Source organism: Phaseolus vulgaris, chromosome 8, assembly GCF_000499845.2.
Source record: "Phaseolus vulgaris cultivar G19833 chromosome 8, P. vulgaris v2.0, whole genome shotgun sequence".
Classification (NCBI taxonomy): domain Eukaryota; kingdom Viridiplantae; phylum Streptophyta; class Magnoliopsida; order Fabales; family Fabaceae; genus Phaseolus; species Phaseolus vulgaris.
Window position 1 is genome coordinate 54520675 of NC_023752.2, and position 24387 is coordinate 54545061.

General features: G+C 33.1%; 2 protein-coding genes across 2 annotated transcripts; one reads left to right on the forward strand and one right to left on the reverse strand.

Moving 5' to 3' along the window:
• Positions 1-3202: 3202 nt before the first annotated feature.
• Positions 3203-8639, forward strand: LOC137824252 (uncharacterized). The gene is made up of 7 exons (XM_068629807.1): positions 3203-3902; positions 4754-4901; positions 5557-5748; positions 6100-6228; positions 6941-7110; positions 7894-8027; positions 8305-8639. Exons 1-7 carry the CDS (start codon positions 3611-3613, stop codon positions 8392-8394), a joined length of 1155 nt encoding a protein of 384 aa, XP_068485908.1. The 5' UTR covers positions 3203-3610; the 3' UTR covers positions 8395-8639.
• A 918-nt stretch (positions 8640-9557) lies between these two features.
• On the reverse strand, positions 9558-14128 carry LOC137823769 (DEAD-box ATP-dependent RNA helicase 53, mitochondrial-like). Its single transcript, XM_068629032.1, has 7 exons — positions 13623-14128; positions 13361-13488; positions 12772-13183; positions 12412-12510; positions 11682-11906; positions 11042-11203; positions 9558-10646 (listed from the first exon to the last, which is right to left on the reverse strand). The coding sequence occupies exons 1-7, from the start codon at positions 13938-13940 to the stop codon at positions 10131-10133; spliced, it is 1860 nt and encodes a 619-aa protein (XP_068485133.1). The 5' UTR covers positions 13941-14128; the 3' UTR covers positions 9558-10130.
• Between the last annotated feature and the right edge of the window lie 10259 nt (positions 14129-24387).

Here is a 24387-nt window from a genome sequence, read left to right on the forward strand (position 1 = left end):
CAATATTAAACCTCTAGCTATAATTTAATAAGTATGAAGATCTTTGTTTACAAATTCAAATAAATTATAAAGTTAATTTCTTATTTTATTATATATATATATATTACTATATAAAACGTACACATATAAATTTTTATTTATTTATATATGTATATAATATTTTTTTATTTATCAAATAAAATATATCTATAATTCATAATTAATTTATAATATATATATATATATATATATATAAATATTTAAAAATATTACGCATTTAAAGATGATACACTAAACATCTCCTCATAATTTGACGCTCTTTTCTGATTTTTACATTCAACTCCCGTCTCAAAAAATTATTACAATATTAAAATATAATAATATTTTATTAATAAAAACAAATGTGAGATAATTATAGTATTAAAATATAATATTTTAATTTTAAATATTATTGTATTGTGTGAAATTTACGTGTTTTAGTATATAATATTTTAATTTAAAATATCTCTCCTAGAATTATTGTTTTTGTTCTATATACGAGATTAAAGATGTTTCTCGTGTGATGGATTGAGGAGTGGTGTGATAAGACTACAGATTCTTGAAATTTTGTCGGACCATCCTCCTTTACTTTCTTGAGCCTCCTGCGCAACAATACTTTGTTGGTTGATTCAGCCTAGCATTGGTTTGAGGATGCTCTATGGACACGAAGATTTGCTTGATCCCCAATTCGAAATACAACTCCTTCATTTGCCTACTGACGAACTGAGTTCCATTGTCTGAGATGATTTGCCTTGGGATGCATGTTCTGACTAGGTTACAAATCAGAAAACCTTACCAAATAATGATTCTCTCTTCCTTTCTTGACTTCTCTCCTTTGTAGTCTTTTTGCTCTCCTTTTCCAGAAAAAAAATTGATCCCCTCCTTTCTCTTTCAGTTTCCCTTTTATAGTTCTTCTCACCCGTGTTTTTTAGGTTTAGTTGTTCATTATTTTTCTTCCACGTTCTTTCTCACGTTGTGTAATTCGTTTTCATCTACTCCACTGCCTAGAGAGTCTCTACCTTTTCAATAATACCTTTTTTTTTTGTTAGGGGCATCTTCTTAACGAATCTTATATTTAAACATGGTCTAACTAGACTGGACAACTCAGCATGGACTGTCAAATCGTCATTCTGAATTGATTAATCCCTCCGTTGACTATCAGATCGATTATCCAACGAAACTTATATCCTCTCCAAATAGCACAATAGTATTAAAATATAATATTTTAATTTAAAATATTATTAAGAAAATAATAATTATCAAATTATATGCAATTATTGTATGTAATATTGTATGTACCCAATTATATGCAATTAATTTAATAATTATAGAATCAAGGCATCACTAACGAGTCCGATAGAAAACCTCGTACAAGGCTTCAGTGCCGAGCAAATTTAACAATTGGCAAAGGCTATTTACTCGCTCAACAATAACGGTAAAAGTGACACATTTGTTAGCTTGATCTTACTACCTTGATTTGGCATCTAGGATGGGTCATGTAGCAAAAGGCAACCTTGAATACACACAAACCTAAAGTACAAGATCATCTAAGACACATTGCAACCTTCAAAGCAAACTAGCTAAAATCTACATCAAACACACTAAGGCTAGGTAGAGATGAGTTTCATCCATCTTCAACATGCCCAAGACCGGCCGAATGGAACCAAGTATCCTATGCATCATTTTCTTTCTAATTCACGATTTTCTTCTACACATAATGCATATCTTGCTAACATCACAGCCACCAAAGAACCTCACACTTATGCTCAAGCTATCCTTGATCCAAATTGGCAAAAAGCAATGGACGAAGAGCTTTCCGCCTTGCAGCTAAATCAAACGTGGACCTTAACACCGTTACCCGCTGGGCAGAAACTCATCGGATGCAAATGGGTCTATAAAATAAAGTACAACTTAGATGATAGCGTCGACAGATATAAGGTGCGCCTTGTCGCAAAGGGGTACACTCAGATTGAAGGTGTCGACTATTCTAAAACTTTTTCACCAACAGCAAAATTAACAACTTTGAGGTGTCTCCTCACCATTGCAGCAGCCAGAAATTGGTTTACTCACCAGCTAGATGTGCAAAATGCCTTCACATTGCATGAAATTATTTACATGGACTTGTCACCCGGCATCATCGACAGGGGAGAACATTGTATGTCGACTCAACAAATTCCTTTATGGTCTCAAACAAGCATCTCGAACATGGTTTTCAACATTTTCTCATGTGATTAAATTTGTAGGATTTCAACCGTCTAAGATAGATTACTCTATTCACAAGACATAATAACTCATCATTTACTGCCCTTTTGATTTATGTGGATGATATTCTTTTGACAGAAAATTATTTGACAGAAATTCAGCGTCAACAATTTCGCAGAAGCAGAATACTGCACGATGGCCAATACTTGTCAACTTAACTTTTATATTACATATAGCAGCAAACTCAGTATTTCATGAACGCACAAAAAACATTGACATAGACGGTCACATTGTGCGAGAAAAATTACAAGTTGGATAATCAGTCCTCGCAGATATCGCTACGACACAAGTTGGAGGTTCATGATCTTCACCTATCAGATTGCAGTATTAAAGAAATAATAATTATCAAATTATATGCAATATTGTACCCAATTATATGCAATTAATTTAATAATTATAGAATCTCATGATTAGTATCCTAACTAATTAGATTGTAATTTAGAGAAAGAAACTCTCTATATATTTCTCCTGAAGTGATCATCTCTTCTTCTTACCATTTTTTATCATTTTCTTATAGATATTATTGTGTTGTTATAAATGATTTTTTATCATTTTCTTATAAATATTATTGTGTTGTTATAAATGAGTGTGAAGTTGATGTGTTATAGTATTTTGGTCTTAAACAAATATTTTCCTTTATGTAATGATTGCATGAGTTGTAAATCAATTTTTTTTTTGTGTTTTTAACTTCATTTTACAATGTGACTTGGAATTGGATATATGGTTTGTTATCGATAGGTCAGGAGGGGATTAGCCCTATATTAAATACACAATTTTAATTATTTACATTTTCTTATATTACAAATATAACTAAACAATACAACAAAAGATTAATAAATGTTTTAAATATCATTCATAATTTTATATTTATATTTACTTTTAAACAATCATTTTATATCAGAATCTGGTTTCTAGCTGATTTATGGTTCATAACCGGAAAATAACACGGCAAAAATTTGATTACTTGTGTAATTTTCTTTGAGAATGCTATTTGGAAGAAAAAAAATGTTAAACGCGTGAAAAATTCAAAAAAAGGCTCTCTTTTTTTTCTGATTTGTTTTTTCGAATAGAAAAAAGATATCAACGCTCTGTCTTCTCTCTCTTCTGGGTTTGTTTGGCAGCAGAAAAAGAAATCTGAGAAACGACAAGGTGCGAGAAATCAGTTATTGCAGTGGCCGTCCAAGGTGGAAATTTTGTCGTATTTAAATGAGACCCCATCATTAAAAATTCAGTCTTCGATAGTCATCTTCTCCTTGTTCTCATTCTCCCATCATTGTCTGTTATCTTCCGTCAACGTTGCTTTCTCTCTCCTCGAGTTTTGAAATAGTGAATGATGAGGCCGGAGAAGGAGAAAGAGAAGGAGAAAGAGAAGGAGAAGGAACAGGATCAGGTGGTGGTTGATGCAGGGATGAAGAGGTACAGGAATGGAGAAATCTGGGAGTTTGAGGATGACATTGGTGTCTCAGATGGTGACAGTGGTGTCTTGTTGGGTTTGGACGGTGGAACTACATCCACTGTCTGCATTTGTATGCCCATGATTCCCTTTTCTCACTCTCAGCTCCATTCCCTTCCCACCCTTGCAAGGGCTGTTGCTGGATGCTCCAATCACAATAGTGTTGGAGGTAATTCATAATCCCCTCTCTTGTACACTTGGTGTGCTTGATGATTTCCCTTTGGAGTTTGTTTCGAAACTTAATTTTTTTTATGGGTTGTTTGTTAGTTTGTTTTGTTGGAATATTTGTTGTGTGTTTGGGCATTTTGATTGATTTGGTTTACATTAACACCCTGTTTAGTTCAGTGTGTGCCTTGTTGGGTTGGGAACTATGGGGAGGATGAGAGGGACCTCTTAGTTTAGATATACATTTGTTTTTGCATACCTTAGTAAGATGCTGGTTAAGTGGTTATTGCTTAAGCAACTTGGTTATCAGAAACATTTTGTACTGGAGAAAGGGGCTGTTTGGTTATGAAGCTAAATGGCGCGTTGATCTAAGGTAGTCACAAGCAAGTTTGGTCTACAACTAAGCTGTTGGAGATTGATCATTTAAGAAAACCTGCAATCTTATGGTACATTCCTTGGTTTGAGTTGTTAAAGTCTATTAAAGATTACATTCTTGTAATCGGATTTTATATTTGGCATTCTAAAGAAGCTTTGGCAACAGTGTTTTTGTCTTTAGATGTGCCTGTTTTTAATCTTCACTTTGTGCTCTCTCCCTTATTTTGCAATGATGAAGTTCTTATTTTAACCATCCCATTCTCATCCCAAAACAAAATAGTGATAACTTATGTTTGCTGGCCAAGTACACATGTAGCATCTCCATTGGCTCGTTTTTGTGTGTTAAGTTTGTGTACCAACAATAGACAAAGTTTCATGTATTGAACAGTTTTAAAGAATTATACCTGTCATAATAAAATGAAGATCCCATTCCAAGGGAAGTCTTACTTTAGCTGTTACCATTAATCACTTCTTCTACAGAAATTGCTGCAAGGGAAACAATAGAGAAGGTTATGGCACATGCTCTTTCAAAGTGTGGTTCAAAACGATCTTCAGTCCGAGCTGTTTGTTTGGCTGTATCTGGTGTTAACCATCCAACAGATCAAGAAAGAATTCTCAATTGGCTCAGGTAGATAAGCTTTATTTAAGCGTATCTTCCATTTTTTGTGTTGATAAAAGGCATATCAAGCTATTTTTACTCTTGATATTAGAAGAAACTAACAAAGTTATTTATTTTATTTATCTGTTAGCTTTTTGTGATTTTATATCTAATGACATAGATGATCTGTATGTTACTTTTTGTAATATATTAAATTGTGAAAGGATGCAACTGACTTTTAAGTTGTTTATCATAATATTATGAAAGAGAATTGTCTTCCTAAATATAGAATAGAGACCATAAATAAAATTAGTTAATCCTATCATGAATAACAATGTTATTATTGAACTCAACCTTTATAATGGAAAGTGATAACATAACATCTGCTATTTTATGTTTACCTATATAACAAGTCTACTGCATTATACCAATTTTATTTAAGATTGAATGATACTGACTTTCTTCATTGTTTTTAATTTGCTATAGCAGTATTTGTAAAATAACTAAAGCCAGGACCACAATACAAGTAGGGGACTTATCTATAAAGAATTGAAATTTATTTAAACTGTAGCTTATTTGTACATTCTGCTGGTTCAGTTCTTTAACTATGATGTGTCATTTAATATCCATTATAGTTTATCTGTCATTTTAAAGACTGAATTATGCTGTGGCCTTTTGTAAACAGGGATATATTCCCAAGCCATGTGAAGTTATATGTTCTGAATGATGCTTTAGCTGCTCTGTCAAGTGGAACAATGGGTAAACTCCATGGCTGTGTACTAATTGCTGGCACAGGGAGCATTACATATGGATTTACTGAAGATGGAAAAGAAGCAAGAGCAGCAGGTGGTGGACCTGTCCTAGGTGACTGGGGCAGGTAATGTAACCACTATTTCTTTGTTCATGAGGATCGCCCACCCCCACCTTCTCTTTAACTTGCCTCGTTTCTTCTGTAACACCCCCTCTATACTTTTTAACCTTGAAAATTAGCTTTTAGTAAAAAGTGTTAATATAGAGACAGATAATTTCATTAACCGGAAAAGGGTTTTAAGTTTGTAAATTGATCCAACCTTAGTTTTCTTAAAAGCTCTTTCTGTATCATATATATTGACATCACCCATGATATGAGTACAGAAGCTATAAAAAGAGCCACGGGAAACGTCTTTCTCTTGGTGTCCATCTTGATTCCATCTATTGCTTGTTTGAAAGTTTGCTTTATTAATTGCAGTGCATATGGAATAGCTGCACAGGCGTTAACTGCAGTGATAAGAGCTTATGATGGTCGTGGTCCAAGTACAATGCTTACAAGTAGTATTTTTCAAAGGCATGGTCTTTCTTCTGCAGAAGAAATAATTGGGTATATATTCTAGTTCTATAATTGTTCATTTATTTGCATTTGTGAAGCAAATAGCTAGTATTTGGAAATTTTTCTGTTAGAAATGCAAGAAGAGAACCATCCATGTGTCTTTATGTAAGGGCTAAAGCTTTTGGGATTATTGGTTCATGAAATGTAATATAGCCTCTATTGACAAGTAGTATACAGTTTAATCCTTGCTGCCCTCGTAGTTATTGTAATAAAGAAGAGAATTTTAGTACCGGGTAAGGATGAGGGTAAGTGCGTCTGCATTATCCATGTTCCAAGTGCAAAGGGCTCTTGCATGCAGTGTTGACAAAATCAGGATTCTAACTAGGATAGGGAAGGGGGTAGATGATTAAAAATAACTGGATTATAATACAGATTATAATTTACTCTGATCATGCCAATTTACAATCATCATTAAGCCTGGAGAGCCGTCCAAAAACACGTAACAATATCTTTTTTATTTTGACAACGTTGCATGTGGGAGGGGGCTTTTGGAATTGTTGAGTCATGACTGTTGCACTTTAAACCAATTTCGGTGCACTGTATAGAGAAAAAGGGGACAGGGTTGTCATGGGTTAGTCATTTAGTCCCTTGCCTATCCACACTACAAAAGGAAACTAAGTTGACTTGTATATTTTTCAAAAATGAGAATTTTTAAGTTGGAAGTAATTTTGTCAAGGCAATCATATCATCATGTTATGTTCAGATGGACCTATGCAGATCCCGCCTGGGCCCGCATTGCAGCACTTGTTCCAAATGTAGTGATCTGTGCAGAGGCTGGGGATGAGGTTGCACATAAAATCTTACTAGAAGCTGTCCAAGAGCTAGTTTCAAGTGTCAAAGCAGTTGTAAACAGACTTGGATTGTGTGGTCAAGGTTAGGGTTATTTAAATTAATGTCATTTTTAGTGCATAACATTTATAGTCAGTTTGGATGAGCTTCTCCATAATCTCCTTTAAAGAGGAAAAAATGAGCTTATGCATAAGCTAACTTGTAAAAGTTCTCTCGTAATTTCTCTAAAACAAAAATTAACTTGTGCATAAGCTAATTTTAGCTTTTGGAGAAATTCATCCAAACAAATCATAATACTCGTCATGAATAGATAGATATCCATTAAAAAAATACAAGTGAGTTCTGTTGTGTAGTGTAGAATTTCATATTAAAGTAGTATGCTGGAAATATTAGTAAAACCTTAACGCAATACACTTTTATGTAATGTTTAGAAAGGCCAGGATTGTCTGTGCCTTGTAGAATTTGCATTTTCTAACTTTATGCTTGATGTCTGGGATGCATGTTAGTATCTATAGACTTACCGAATTTGTCAAACTCTAGATATGGACATTTTCTCTAGCATTTTGTGTTCATGTCTTCTTGACAATAAAACATCATACATAATCCCTGGATGTTGCAATTTCAAGTGGATCTCAGTGTGGTTCCAAGTCTCACTGATTTGTCACTTGCACATCTAAGGCTAACTTGTATTGAAATTGAAACTATGATTAAAATCTGAACTAATTGAGTTGGCCTCCAGAACATTCTTGCAAAATATAACAGTGTTCTTTGGCATGAATCTTTGGATCATTAACATGAATTCTTGATCTTTTCTCCTTCTCTAATGAATATTGTGCAATAATGACTTGTAGTCTGTAATTTTGGCAGATGGACAGAGTAGCTTTCCCCTCGTGATGGTTGGTGGTGTTCTGGAAGCACATAGGGGCAGTTGGGATATAGGAAAAGAAGTAATAAAGTGTATTACCAAATGCTTTCCTGGGGTAATTCCCATTAGACCTAAGGTCAGTGTATTTTGGAGATAGTCTTTTATATTTCTTCTACAGCCATTCCTTGGATGTTGGAAATCATTTTTGAAAACAATTGCATAGAAGATCAAATCTCATTTCTTTAGTACTTAGAAGATGTTACAAAAGAGAAGGTTAACAAGTACTATTTAACAATACTTTCTGTTGAACATCCATTAAATAACACTTTTTAAGTAGGAATCAAAATTATGTCCCCAGATATCAAGAATCAATATTCAAATGTTTTTAACATCTTTGTTTTATTGCACAACAGGTGGAGCCTGCTGTTGGTGCGGCATGGTTAGCATGGAATTTTTTCATGAAAGAAAAAGAAAAGCAACAACTTCCAATTCTTGAAGATTAAAAGTGTGAATACCAATGTTATGTCATGTGGTTTATGTGTCATCCAATATCTCTGCTATTATTACTGTTTTGGTTCATATCACATTGGCTTAGTTCCTTGAGTCCTGATTACCTTAGTTAAGGTAATAACTATGATTGTGTGTATAACTTTTAGTGGCATAAACATGATAGAGAATTGTCTGTGTTGTCCTGTAGAGAATGAACACTAGCATTTGGCACAGCCAATGAAACGTGGGTTTATCTCAATGTTATCTTTACATGCCTGCTGTTTATAAGGACGCAAGACTGGGATGGTTTAACAATTTCAAGATTTATTAACTATGTAAAATAGATCAAAATTGCTAAAGATTGTTTAAAACCAAGTTAAACTCAAATTTAGTTTAGTTAAATATTCTTGGGACTAGTTTCTATCTTATTTGTATGCATTACTTATTTTTATTAAAATGGACTTGTACTGAACTGGTTATTAAAAGGTGGTTCTCGGAATGATTTTACTGATATCAATTTTTTTGTTGATCCTTGAGTAATACAGTGGAGTATGAAAAATAAGATATTGTAATTAAAAAGCAAACTCGTGAACAACCTTACAAAAACCTATTGTTTAAAGCTGTATTTTTTATATAAAAAAAGATAGCTCGAGATATTTAGCTTAAGAAATTTCTTAGCTTATGTTTTTCGGTATCCATATTTAAGATTTAATATTATGATTAAAATAATCATGTCAGGTTTTCGATAATTTTAATTTAACTTTTTTGTCAGGGATGCTATTAGAAACGCTAAACAGTGTGATTAAATCGGGAAATGTTTAAACAATAAATTAATCTACACTAAACTTTTCTTTTATCAGTCTAAGCGAAATGAAGCCCGTCAAATCAGAGCTAATTAGGTTAAACCATCATTTTCACCAAACAAAAACTTCAACATTTTCAGAATTCACTTTCCTCTTACCAAAATTTTTTCTCCATGCTCCTTCCTAATTTTCAGAAAACAAAACAAACTTCTAAATGTCTATAATTCCTCCATCCTAAAATTCTAAATTATAGTTATTCCTGTCACCGTTTTTTGTTTAATTTTTATAAACATTATTACTTCCTAGCCTCACTTGGATCAATGGAGCCTAGCAGCTGTTTTATGCCAAAAATAAAAACCAGAAAAGGCAGGATCTAATACACATGATTCTCAAACTATTTATCAAACCCCAGAAGTAACCGGGGTGAAGGGACAAAAAACAAATTGCTTTTAGGTCAAATTACATACTATATGAGGAGTTTCTCATAATAACTAAGTATAAAATAGAACATAACTCCACGATTATCCAAAGCACTTTACCTGCCACTAACTACTTTAAGCAACATAAATCCACATAAATCACCACTTCATACAGCTGCCTCTTGAAAACTGTTCATGCATGCATATACGTGGGTACACATTTTCAGGATCATTATGAGATTCGGTGTCCATAGGGGTGGAACCCGCGGAATACAGCCTCCCTTTTCTCCTTTTTTATAGATGTTTTAAAAAAATAACAGGGCTAAGCCTGAGCCAAAAGTCCCAGAAAAGAAAATTCCTATGGTCGTTGAACTTTTGATTCTATGACCTTCCCCAATTCTTACTGATTAATACAAGGACTAGCCAAGAAGCTGCCTTTAAGTTTTAGAGAAAGTGACAGAAGCAAACTCTACAAGAACTAAACCACCAAGAAATAAGGGTAGCGCAATTTATTTATATTTTATAAGGTTAAAAAGGTCTTCTATTGTTCTGATTACTACCACGAGAATCACCAAAGCCACTAGATTGGCCTGAGCCAAGTTCTCCAAAACCACCCGAACGATCTGAACCACCAAATCCCCCAAAATCATCTGAACGACTAAACCTAGACCCACTAGATGATCGACCAGATCTACTTCCTGATTGACCAGAGCCAAAGCCACCAGATGAGCCAAACCTACCAGAGTTTGATCCACTATATCTACTCATTTCACCAGATGAACTACCAGAAAAGCCCCCTCCTGATTGACTGGAACCAGAGCCACCAAAACGATTATAACTCTGTCCACCAAACCTTTCACCAGAATCTCCAAAGCTAGGGCGGCCAAATCCACTATTGTAGCCACCAGAACGGCCAGATCCAGGACCACGGCCAAAACCTGTATCACCATATCGACGATCCCTTATACCTCCAGAAGAGCCGAATCGCCCACCGCCCATGCCAATCGCGTCCATAGATGCACTATCAACAGCAATCCTTGGTAGCTGATAAATAGGAATACAGGAACAGAAAGCAATCAATAAATAATATAAATAAAAAATACCAACCTTTAGTGTAATTAGCATATTAGGGAGAGCACTGGAAAAAGAAAACGGTAATAATAACTAAAGGATTGTAGGTCACTAGCCGCTTAGATATATTGATTGGAGTACTAGAGAAAATTCAGATTGAGTAACTCAAATTTTATCAGTTTACAGGGCAACCTGATGCCCAAACTAATCATAAACAGGTTCAGATCCCATTATGCATAGGCAGGATGGGATTTAGGCAGTAGGAATATATGCTATCTTAATAGTGTTGCCTCAATTTCAATGACCAGAAGATTAGTAATTAACAGGAAGGAACAACTTCCAGTCCAAAAGACAGCAAAGGAAATCACCTCTGTAAATTTACAGCCCACATCACGCTCAATAAGCCTCACAGCCCTTGATTGATCTTCTGTATACACAAGAATAGCAGTTCCTTTCTTACCAGCACGACCTGTTCGTCCAGATCTATGAACAAATATCTCTGAAGAATTGGGAAGTTCATAATGTATTACCTATAAGAGGAAAGCAAGTTAAAATTCATATCTAAAAAAAGAATAACACGATAACAATATCTAAAAAATGAATAACACGATAACAATATCTAAAAAATGAATAACACGATAACAATATCTAAAAAATGAATAACACGATATCAATATTGTCCATACTATATCAGTATTTACATATGCACATGACATTAAACATTAAAGAACTGTACATTGACAAAGACTAAAACACAGAACAATAAAAAATCAAACAGAAAATCTATGCGAGGTCCAAAATCTACAGAACCATGAACAGCACAGGCTGATGACAGAACAGAATACACCTAGAGTGTTGCATGAAATATATCAAATATATTGACAGGAAAAAGCAATAACTAATAGGCAAGGAGAAATATATCAGCTACAAAATTATAGCTTGTTTACAAATTCGATCAACTATAAGAAAATTTCCATTAGAAAAAAGAAACCAGTAAACAGAACTCACAAGATCAACATTAGGTATATCAAGCCCACGTGAGGCAACATCAGTTGCCACCAAAACACTAAAATGGCCATTTCTGAAGCCAGCAAGAGTCTTTTCCCTCTGAGCTTGTGATATGTCTCCATGCAAAGCCTCGCATTGAACACTTTTTCCCATGGTAAATGATAATCGGTCTGCATCACGTTTTGTTTGAGTGAAAACAATACACTTTCCTCCTTTTGCATGTTCCTAACAAAGGATATATCATTAGGAAAAAGAGAGAAAAACAAATCCACAAACAAGTTTCCTCAACTGGTTTTTCTAATTAAAATATATAAAAGGTATTGCCCCAGGCTAGTGGGGTCTAAGGACAGTAGGTGTACACAGCATTACCACCACAAGCAAGGGGCTGTTTCTAGGATTTGCACCTGTTACCTCCGGGTCACAACGAACCAACCTTACCCTTGCACCGAGCCTCACCCTCTAGTTAAATAGCTATATATATTCAACGCACCAGGTTTGGAGTGAAAGGTTCCTCAACCTCTACAAGCTTTATTTAATTTTATATCATATCACTAGTTGATGTGAGACTAATCACCACCCGAGGTTGCCGTTGAGGCAGCCCCCTCCTAACGCAATGCAACTAAGGCAGGCAAGGGTTGAATACTATTAAGGCAGTTTTCAAACAGACTAACAATCACTAATCAGAACTAGCAATGAAGTCATCGATAAGTGATGGTTTTGGAAGTCATACTGTTATTAGCTGTGCAAGAATTCCCGCTTTAACATACGAGTCAGATGCAATGGAGTACAGTGAAATTCCATCTGCTAACTTCTGATCAGAATCTCCAACCTACAGCACCGATAAGTTTCCAGTCAAAATGATAACATGTAATCCCACACATGCACACAACACATCCAATATATAGACATTAAAATATGATAAACTTATCATTCAAAGAAATTCATGCGCCCTACAACTTAATCTACTACATTTATTTTGTACATTATAGTCTGCAAGAGGAAGTACATTCAAGTCAAACTAAATGATATCTCATAATTGCAACAGGTTACAGGCATTCTCCTAGTGCCTAAAATGGAACTTCATGCTTACTAGATCAATGGTCAGGGGATCATTCAGGTAATTGCGTGAAATCTGTTTTATCCAAGATGGCATTGTTGCAGAGAACATAAGAGTCTGACGTTTGAGGGGCAATCTTTCCAAGATCTTCTCCACTTCCTCCTGAAAGCCAACTTGAAGCATCTGATCAGCTTCATCAAGAACAACAAATTGAACTTCCTTCAGATTTAGAGCACCTCTGTTGAGAAGGTCAATAATCCGACCAGGTGTTCCCACAGCAATATCAACCCCGTAATCGAGCTGCCTCATTTGCTTAGAGATTGGCGTACCCCCATAAACACAAATTGTATCCAAGTTAGGTGCCGACTCATAGAACTCCTTCTCAACCTGCTTAGCAAGCTCTCTCGTTGGAGCCAGAACTAAAGCCAAAGGATCCCTACCCCGCCTGCCACATCAATCACACACAAAAACTGTAAAGTTAGAGACACAAATAACATTTCTATGATTCTATCCACACCAACATCAATTACAAAATCCAACTCTAGCAGAGAAACAAGTGCAAAATTTAGGTAATAACGAAACATAAGTATCACGATAACATAAAAAAGCAAATAGAACCAACCCATGCTTAGCATTAAACTGAATGATCTTATCCATGATGGGTATCCCAAAAGCAAGAGTCTTCCCAGTTCCAGTCCTAGCTCGACCAATCATATCACGACCTTGCATAGCAGGTTCCAGCACAGCCCTCTACAATTCAAAAAGCCAAATAATTTATTAAAAAAAGTTAACAAAAACATCTAAACTGCACATCGCTAATCATTATAAACCACAAATCATGCTTTGCATCAAAGAATAAACAAACCCTCAGAAGCAAAGCAAACCTGAATGGGGAAGAGCTTGGTGATGCCTTTCTTGGCCAAAGCTGAGACAATATCCTGAGAGATTCCGAGCTTCGCGATTTCGAGGCCTTCGTCGGCGTTCCCTTTAGAGCCTTCTTCGTAAGGGAAATCGTCAACAGCATATTCCGCACGATGATATAAAGAAGAACGGAAATTCAACGGACCGGGTTTGGAGTGGAAGGTTCTGGAAATGAAGGGGGCGGAGAGTGGCCGGAAGTCGTTGCTGGCGGAGATTATGACGGCGGGGAAAGCGCGCCTTGAGAGGGTGGAACAAGTTCTTCTGAGGATTGCGGTTAGCATGGTGTAGTGTTGGTGGTGACAAAAATGGCAAATGGAGAACGAAAACCCTAATTCAGGGTTTAGGGTTTTATGACAATAGAAAATTGAAAATGGAGAAGAAGATATTTCAGTTCAGTCCAGTACAGAGGACCCGATCTTCTGTGTCACTCTTCTTACTGCTCCCGTGCGCCCTATAACTCTGTTAATTTTTTTACTTTCATGGAATTTTTTATTTTATTCCAAACCATAGGTTATGAAAATTAATAAACTTTCTTTCTGAAATTAAGAAACCCTAGTCCTTGAATTTAATGTAATAATAAAATATAATATATTGAATACATGTTTTTTAATTAGTTAAAACTTATCAAAAATTTATTTTTTAAGTCTTATTTTTATTTAACAAACCATTTTATTTTGTGTTTTTAATGAGTTTTGACTAATACTAATAGAATGTGTGTTTAAAGAAGTGTTAGAAAATTGCATGCTTAATTTTACTGTGAGTCTCACCTTTTGTTTAATAAATTTTAATCATAATTTTGTAATTTTTAACGTGTATATTTTTTTCATTGCACCATTTACGGTATTATATACCTTTTCTCTCTTAGTAGACTTGATTTTTTCAATGTATTACAAAATGTGATATGAATCTTTGTACAAACATTGGGATATAATTAAGAACAATAATGCAACATACTTCAACTAATGTATAATAGATAGAGAAAAAAAAGCAATAACACATGTTTTAAGTGAAAAATAAGGTGTAATTAACAAAATTGAAAACGAAGGGGTGAATATGGGAAATAAATTAAAACATGGTGGAATTAACAATAAATTTCATGTAAACGACTAAATTAATAGATGGAGTGCATTTCGCGATAAAAAAATAATTGATTATTTCTATTTTATTTCAATTTTGATTTATCTCAAATTTTTAATTACCATGTATATTTGTTTTACTACAACAATATATAATAATAATAAATATAAATATAAGTAATAGGATTCTCTAATTTGATAGATCAATTGACCAACACAACCTGTCAAACACTTATATTCCCTCTTTACTATCTCAACCTCACTTTTCTGTCTTTCTCACTTTTTGTCCAAAAAATTCCCTTTCTCAAATCTCTTCCTTTCCTTTTTATAATCTTGTATTGGCAACCTCTTATCGTCTTACCCACACGTCTTCTTATCCCTTGTCTGCCTCGTTCTTCTTTATTCCACGATTTCGATCCCATTCTTTTTTAAGTGTCCCATTTTCGTCGGAGGAGGGGTATACCGTTCTGTTCGGACACATCAGCATGACATGTCAGACTACTACTCCTCTTCGACTGACTATTTTCCCTAACTTACAGGTCAGTCAACTGACTAATTAGTTTGACCTCCCGGACGGCATACAGCCCCCTAGCCTCAAGCCGAGCCGAGCTAGGCTAAAAGGCTTATGCATGGTTGACAAGTTAACCTGTATCAAAACGAGTTGCATGCTCCCCAAGTCATCAAGCAATAAATGCTTTGGCACACGAGTCTCACGAGGGTTGGTTCATTTGAAAAATCGTTTCCGCTTCCCAAAAGGGGTAGAACCCTTTCAACAAGACGTTTCTTTCGCATAGGGTCGCTCGATTATGTTGTAAGAGCTACACACGTGTCGATCGTTTGATGACTCCTGATTTGATGTTTCAACTTCCATTCCAAGTTTTATCACACTTCTTTATTTCCCTTTCATTCACATTTTTGTTGCCTCACTTGCATCACTCTAAGTTTCAACTGTCGTTTCACTCCATCCTCCGCCGTGAATCCCCTTTTAGCCACCATTTCCTAGGTACATTCTCATCATTGTCGCCTTTATATATCCCTATTTAGTGGTGGTTATGTTGTTTTTTGTGTGCCCAGTTTCACTGCATAGATTAGTTTCATTGCATAGATTTATTTCCTATGTAGCCTATTTTAGCTTGCTTGTTCTTCATTCAAATATGGATTATGTTGTTGCTTATCCCTTGGCAAAGAAAGATTTGCTTAAAGAAATCTCTATTTATACTTCCCACGAGAAGATTAGGAATTTTCGTGAGTCATGTTGAGTAAGAGTGACGAGAACTTGGTTAGGGTCGACGCCTGCGAGCCCGATGAGCCAGTTTGTAAGGATGAGTCCTGTGACTCTTCTGGTCTGTATGCTTTTTTTATGATACCGTGTTTATAAAACTGCATCTTTACTTGCCTTTTATTTGTTTTCGAGAAAGAGATTCTAATCGAGCTAAACATCTCTTAGGTCCAACTGCACCTGAACAATTGGTTTTTTATCCTAGCCTTTGTGATTCTTTGCTCCCAGTTCGGAATATCTTCGACTTTAAACATCTTATATTTTTTCGAATTCAAAAGCTCCAACAAACAATTGTGGTCTTCCCTCAATAGTTCTAGAGGAAGAAGTTTGTTTTCCCTTTTTCAATCTTCATACAATAATTTTAAAGGATGCTTTGTAAAAGTTTGACCTTCACATAAGAGTCCAACTATCTTGGACGGGTTTCCCTTGTATTGGTCCCGCAAGCCCCGTTTTCAAAGTGTTCGCCAACTTAACAAACTCGATCTAATAGAGTGAGGTGTTTGTGAGTTTTTGGAAAAGTTAGTTTCAACATCTCAATTTGAAAAGTTAGTTTCAACACCTCCACCATCTTTAAGCGGGAATGTCAAACTCAATTGCTAAAATCTTACATCGATATATTGTCAACCTTGCATGAAATTTTATTACATTTCTTGTGTGTCGTTTTTTTATTTTAAAATATTAAGGATCAAATAAAAATATAAAAACATAAAAAAAGAGATAATTGTTTTTATATATTATATATTGTTATAGACAGTGGTCTATTTTAATTTATTTTAAAAACAATTTTTCTAAAAACTAATAATACATATATTTATTGGATTTTAATTTATATTAATGAATTAATTTTAATTTATAAATAATATTACTTAGCATCTAAATTACGATACAGGTATATATCTCAGTAAATAGTTTTTATATTTTTTAAATATATTTGTTATTTAAAAAGATTTATCATTTGATAAGTTTGCTCATCCATCCAAATTAGACTAAGCTTATATAAAACTTTATAATATTTTTTAATCCAACGTATTTCATTGTAAACTTTTTATATCCATTCATTTTAACGTCTTTAATTCTATTATTAAAAAAATTTGCTAATCTAAATTATTTTAGCACCGCGTATTTTCTATTTAGCCTTCAACAATTCTCGATGGTTCTAAATAATCTATATAACGTCAAATTAGTGAAATAACTAACTTATAAGATTTTACTAAATACTGTATTTCCATAAATAATTAATATTTTAATTGGAAGTAGTTAAACTAGTTTATTAAATTAAAAAATTACATTGTAACGTGAGTAATAAAAAGATATATAACCTAGTATGGTTTTTTTAAGTTAATTTTGAAAGGATGTTTCTTCATGCACCTCTACACTTTTCTTCCTGCACCCATACATTCTTAAAAATATCAAAATTACCCTTTACAGTTTTAAGTGTTTCTGAAATAATGATTCCGTAAGTAAAGAATATTTCTGAAATAGAAAATCCAAAAAATAAAAAATCATTTTGGAACATCTTTTCTTGAACACATTTTTTATTTATTTCGGATTTATATATCCACAATTCATAAAACATGTTCTGGAAAAAACGTTTTGGAAATATCTCGGAAAGAAAAATTTGGTAGTCATTTTTTAAAGGGGGCAAAACAGTCTTTTTAAGAAAGTGAGGGGGTGCAGGAAGAAATTTGTAGAGGTGTAGGAAGAAGTTGCCATTTTGAAATCATGTCCTTTATATAAATATAAACAGTGTAACAATTCATACAAATGTTAAAACATTAAGTGTTTCAAGGCCTTTTTTCTTCCTGCACCTTGAAAATTTCATATTGCACCCAACAAGTGTTTTTAAGAGTTTTTCAAACTTTGCTGCATCACCACAAAAGGTTTATCCTTTCCATAAATAGCATTATGGAAGCAATTTAATACTCTTACAAAAGACAGCCACTAACACTTATGGATTGATCTTTTCGAAACAATTTAAAGTGCATTTTAAATTTTCATTTCTGAAATTATTTCAATAAAAAAATTGAATTTTCCATAATTCCTATTATTATATTAGTGATAAACACTCAATTTGAGCTAATGTTATGAATTTATTGCTCATCAGACAATTATTAAAGCAAAAATTATTGCAAAATATATTAATTATTTTGTGAAAAAAATTAGGTGGGTGAAGCCAGAATGATAAAGAAAACTAAATAAATTAAGTCACACTGAAATTAACTATCAAATTCTTAATTAATAGGAGTTTTATGTCAACTATTAATTATTAAAGTATAACTGTTTTAATGATAAATTCTCCATGCAAAAATAATCTTATTATGAATCATAATCCTAATTGAATACATGTTCACAGTAGCTTGCATTTATATCGTTTTGAATATGGTGAGTCTTTGATTTGGTCATTCACAGTCAAAACCAACAATAGTAGAGTTTTGTGGTTACACTTTTAAATTTTCAAAAAGCACTTATGGAAACAACACGTTTTATTTTAACAAAATTATCAGAAATAATAATTATAATAAGTCATTCTATTAATATCAATATGAAATGAATTTTAATATGTCATCTTTTTATTTTTATTGTGATTAATATTATTATTATTGGAAATATAAGGAAGTTTACGTTTGTGTATCCATATTCTATTTTTTACTTAATTTTTATATGATGATAGAAATATAATATATATATATATATATAAAATAATTTTGGATAAGTCGAAATTAAAAAACAAAAAATAAAGTGTAGAGAGGAATCGAAGAAAAATGTTATTTTATTTTATAGGTAAAATTTTGTATAGAAATATGTGAGACTATGCTTTTTTTTATCTTAAAATAAGAAATTAAGGGAAGAGTGAAAGAGTTATATAAAAATGATACATTAATATTAATTTAAAAAAATTAAAAAAAAAATATTTTTTAAGTATGAAATGATAAAATACTTCATTTTATTAATAAAATAAAATATATTAAATAAGGGTAGAATAAAAAAACGGAAATCATGATATAATTATATTCTTTAGATTTTTTTTATAATGGTATTAGATTACTTTTGAGATGATTTTCCGTAGAAGCATTAAAATAATTTTAAAATGGTCTTCGCGAAAAAATATAAAATTTGTGTGGGTCAGAGAGAAGTGTGAAAAACGTTTAAATTTCATGATTTCACATTTGTTGGGTGGGGAAAAAAATTCTCTCTTCAATCACATGATGATGCCATCGTGACATATATCTTATTAGCACTATCAGTATGCTATTAAAAAATCACACGTTTTCTTAAATTGCATTTTGATGAAAATATTTATACAGCAATGACACAAGATTCTTTTTGGAGAAAAATAAATTTCTTTATTATTATAAGGACAAAATATTTTCAACATATATATAATAAAAACATAATGACTTTTCATTTTTTTTTATCACAAACCTCTCTTTCCAGCTAAATTTATTTGTGGAACTAATTTTACTAGTGAGAGAGAGAAAATAATTTTAATTAATTATGATTTGTTTTAAAATATATTTTTTTCTCTAAAATATACTTATTTTGTTTCTTTTTAGTTCTATGTAGGAATGATTTGGAGTTTGATAAAAACAAATATTTTTAATGGAAGTTATATTTAATATTGTTAGTGTTAGATGTGGAATATATTATTGGTCAAGTGTAGAATTAATCAAAAGATGATGTTCTACTTGTAAGTAATGATTATAATAACATTATTGTGATAATTAGCAAGATACTCTTTGTATGAATGGTAATGTTTTCTCTTAGGATAAATTTGGAGTGATATTTCAAAATACCAATAATAAAATAAATTAAATATATAAAAGTATTATGTGATGAGAATCGATAAAGTTTACAACATCAAATTGATGATCAATAATACTTAATAAGACATGTAACAATTTACTTTGTTTGTTATATGTAATATTCCAGAAAATACATTTTAACCATTACGATATAAATTTTACTAATTTCTATAAAAACTTGGAGTTTTATAAAATATTTCTATTACAAGATTATGACTTATAGAAATACAAATATTAACAATATAAGATTCGAAACTACATCTCAAAACCCTCCGTATCCTTTGACACCTGAATGATTATTTGTTCGTGTACGTAGTACAATCATTGTAGTTTAAAACATAATAAGAAAAGTAAGGATAAACAAATGAAAATAAATTTCATAACATATTTAATTCATGCAGAAAGAACCAATCAAACTAATCATTTATTAACATTTTTTAAATGTTGTTATATAAAATTTTAATACCATTTTCATCATTCATATAAACCACACATGGATCTATTTTCAATCACAATCATTGGAGTTCATTTCAATCTCACTGACTACACATGAATTCATCGTCTTCCGGAAGACTCATTAAGTATGCCCTTATCATAGACTAACATCTGATCCAAAGATTACTAGTGAATCCAAGAGAAAAGATCATGTTGTGGCAAAATGATAAATAATTCTAGTGGGATTCATCGTCTACGGATTGATAATGAGGTTACTGAGGGTCCTAAACTCATTGAGGATCATATTTTGGACTTTTATAAAAATATTTATGTTGAGTCTATTTCTAATGTTTAGGATGCAAGTAATATGGAAGATTTTATTGGTTCTTATATTCCTGAGCTAGTTACCTTTAAGGAGAATATGATGTTGATTAAATGTCATGATTTTTTGGAAATCAAAACTGTTGTTTTTAATCTTAATGGTAATAGTGTTCTTGGTCCTGATGGTTTTGGTGGTGTTTTCTATCATTCTTGTTGGGACATTATTGGGACAGATGTTTGCAATGTTGTTTAACAACTTTTTAAACAAAACTGGGTTCTCCCTGAAATGAACAGTAATGTGATATCTCTTATTCCTAAGATTCAGGGTGTTGACTCCATTAAAGATTATAGGCCAATCTAGATGTTGGAACCTGGCAGCACAAAACTCATAGTGGTTCCTTTTATCACTTGCCATGTTGTCCAAGCGGTTGATCACCAATTTTTTAAACTATGACATAGGAATCCCACGATCTATGGGTGGCTCATAGCCCACAAGTGCATTCATAGCATATTCATCTGCATTTCCAGCACTTGGTCCAGTTCCATAGGTTGCATCTGCAACTTGCTCAGTTGAATTTCCAGTGCCTTGATAATCTTGTTCATGTTCAAATTGATTCCCAACATTTGGTGTAGATTGGTGTCCATCATTTGTTCCAATTTGATCTTCTTGAGAAGGACCCACCCCTTCTTCCTCTTTGCTAACCCATTTATCACCAATTTTAATGAATCGCATCTTGTTAAATGACCCATTATTAATTTCATGAGATGGTTTTACCACCTCTAACAATTCTTCATCAATATCAACTTCAAAATATTGAAGAAATTTATATATAGAACAACATAAATGAAATGATAACCACTTTACCTCATAGATTTTTGCATACGCTCCTTGAAGACATAGATCCAATTGACTTTGATGTTCTTCATTATGCAGTAGATTAGGACAAGGTCTTCTTCAGCAAGAAAAACATGATTACTTCCCCTAGAAGTTAGCATCTATGTGACAATGAAAACAATGATAATCTCATTCAATTTTAAAGCACCTGCAGAAAATCCCTTCACTCTTAAGGGAGGATTTTTTAGATAACTCACATAGAATTGGATGTTGTTGAAGTCCTCCACCACACCTATGTTCCCTTTGTTGATCTTTATCCTTGGATATTTTAGTCCAGTAAAGGCAATCCACACAACATGAGTGATCTCCATATCTACCCTTTTGACACGTGAATACATGTTCTCACCATCAATAAGTAGATTTGTGTAGAATACCTTCACAAGATCTGGATGAGTAATTCTAGACATCTTAAGAAACCTTTTTAGCTTCTGATCTTTCGAGGCCTTCCTCACCTCCTTGAGATTCTTCTCCTTTAGCCAGTTGAAGGATATCAACTTTGGGTTATTGATGACTTTTCTACTTTACTCATGCAAAAAAAATTCAATTTTCTCATTGTCACCCAAAAACAAATTTTCTACATGTCAAGCCCTTTTGACAACACGTGATTTCTTTCTCTTTGGCGAGGGGGATGAAGAGGTCATGATGCAAAATTGAATGTATGAAGATGTAGTCGAAACTAGTTTCAAGTGAAGGTGTAAAAATAAAGGTTGTTTATATGAAATATTAAGTTGAAATCACACACATATATAAGCATAAAAAGTTGGCCAAGATAATTTGGCTTTTAGTGAGTTGTTTTTCCAAAGAAATAGAATCTTCAGCAGTGGGAAAGAGGCAGTGTGTCAGTCCAACAAAAAAAGTTTTGACTGAATTTTTATCATGCTTGACCATTTATAAGAAAACGTGAATTTCAAATAAAGCAATAAAATATATCCCCTTATGATCAGATTCTGAGGTACATTTATTACATATTTGACCAACAATCGGTTTTGAAAAGCAGAAACCATGTGTAAGCAGTCATGGAAGCTGTATTCAAAGGTGCCAAAGGAAAAACAACAGGTTGTTCAAACTTTCAACCGATTGTTTTACTGTGACGGTAAAGAGAATATTTTCCATAACCAAATATTCACCTTTTAAAGTAAAAAAAACAAAACGCAGTATGTAATTTGTTCATACCTTTGCAAGGAGAATCTCAATAGATTCAACCAAAAGAATACTTTGAGATGTTCATATGGTCACAAGGGACACTTAAATAAGTTGGGAAATGAAAACACACATACTCTCTTTATTCTTGAAGTTTCTCTTTTGAGCAACCACTATGCATGTGCCAAGGATGTCTCTTGACTTTCAAAGGACTCTACAAGGCATATACAATTGAAAAGTGCAGACTTAACCAATTTCTTGGATGTTTTTCCTTTGAGTCTTCACTCTTTAATCTCAAGATGATACTTGGTTGCCAAGGATACCTACAAGAAAAGTTCAAGAAGCAAGATTTTTTCCCCTTATGAATGTGGGTCCATAGACATTAATTGCGACATTAAAAGTCTTAGAAATCTTAGGAACCCATTTCAAAAGACCTTTAGGAACAAAAAACCTTATAACTCTACAAAATTTAATAGTAGGACCCTTTTTCATGCAGTAAAAACACATTTGAACTGGTTGTTTCGATAAAACAACAAGTTGTTTCGATAAAACAACAGGTTGCTTTTCAAAGAAACTTGAGAAAGGTTTTGAAAAAGGTTTGTTCTTGCTGTTTGGATTAAATCCCAGTCCAGCCTTGCCAAAAACACAATTTTGAGAAGCAAAAACAGTTTCAAGATTGGATTGGTCTTTGGAAAACTTGTCCATAGTTTTTAAAAGATAGTGAACCTTCTTTTGAAGGGAATCATAATTTTCACAAAAGCTTGAGTCAACACACTTACAAAAAGAGTTTTGGTAAATCATTTCTAGGTTTTCAAAACTAGTTTTTGAATTGCTTAACTCTTCTTTTAAGGTATTGACTCTATTTTCCAACCAGTTGTTTAACCATTTCAACCGGTTATTCAATAGGGTCAGCCTGTTAGCTTCCTCATGAGTTTTTTTGCAGGCATCAAGAAGTCGACTATAGTTTTCAAAATTCACCAAAGTGTTAGAATTACACTGCTGGTTTCTGAATCTTCTTTTGCCATCAAACACATATTGACTTCTTCATCTTCCTTTGATGATGAACTTGAGGATGAGTCATCATTATCTTGGCAAGCTATGTAGGCTATTCTTGCTTTGCCTCTTTTTTCAAACTTCTTGTTAGCCCATTTCTCTTTACTCTCATTTTTTGTGACCCAGTTTACCAGATCCAAAATAAGTATAGTTTGTAGAATTAAATTCATTGACTTTCTTACTAGTGTACCTATTTGATGGCTAATTTTTGTTCCTGTTGTTCTTTCTCAAGAACTTGTCAAACTTCCTTGTGAGCAAGTTGAAAGTCTCATTATCACTACACTCATTTGAGTCTTGATCACTCTTTTGACTAATAGCTCTTAAAGAAATGCTTTTCTTCATTTTCTTGGTCATAAGTGGTTCATATCAAGCTCATGCTCTCTTAGCTATCCAAACAAAGAGGCAATGGTCAATGTAGTCAAATCCTTGGATTATAAAATAGCACTGACCTTTGGTTGCTAAGATTTACCCAGGCATTTGAGAATCTTGATGTTCAACTCCTTTCTTTCAAAGTTTTTTCTAAGACCAATGAGGTGATTTACTATGTGAGTAAATCTCTTATGCACATCCAAGATGGTTTCTCCTTTAAGCATCCTAAACATTTCATACTCTTGGATCAAGGCATGCTTCCTTGCTTTCTTCACATTTGTTGTACCTTCATGGGTTACTTTAAAGATTTTCCACATCTCCTTTGCAGATGCACATTGAGAGACCCTGAAAAATTCA

Excerpts from the sequence above, each read along its gene's own strand:
- LOC137824252 (XM_068629807.1), top strand. The coding sequence starts at position 3,611 with ATGATGAGGCCGGAGAAGGAGAAAGAGAAGGAGAAAGAGAAGGAGAAG. Across the intron at positions 3,903-4,753 it reads CAATCACAATAGTGTTGGAG|AAATTGCTGCAAGGGAAACA; the intron begins GTAATTCATAAT and ends CTTCTTCTACAG. Across the intron at positions 7,111-7,893 it reads ACTTGGATTGTGTGGTCAAG|ATGGACAGAGTAGCTTTCCC; the intron begins GTTAGGGTTATT and ends TAATTTTGGCAG.
- LOC137823769 (XM_068629032.1), bottom strand. The coding sequence starts at position 13,940 with ATGCTAACCGCAATCCTCAGAAGAACTTGTTCCACCCTCTCAAGGCGC. Across the intron at positions 13,489-13,622 it reads CCAAGCTCTTCCCCATTCAG|AGGGCTGTGCTGGAACCTGC; the intron begins GTTTGCTTTGCT and ends TTTGAATTGTAG. Across the intron at positions 11,907-12,411 it reads TTCTTGCACAGCTAATAACA|GAACATGCAAAAGGAGGAAA; the intron begins GTATGACTTCCA and ends ATCCTTTGTTAG.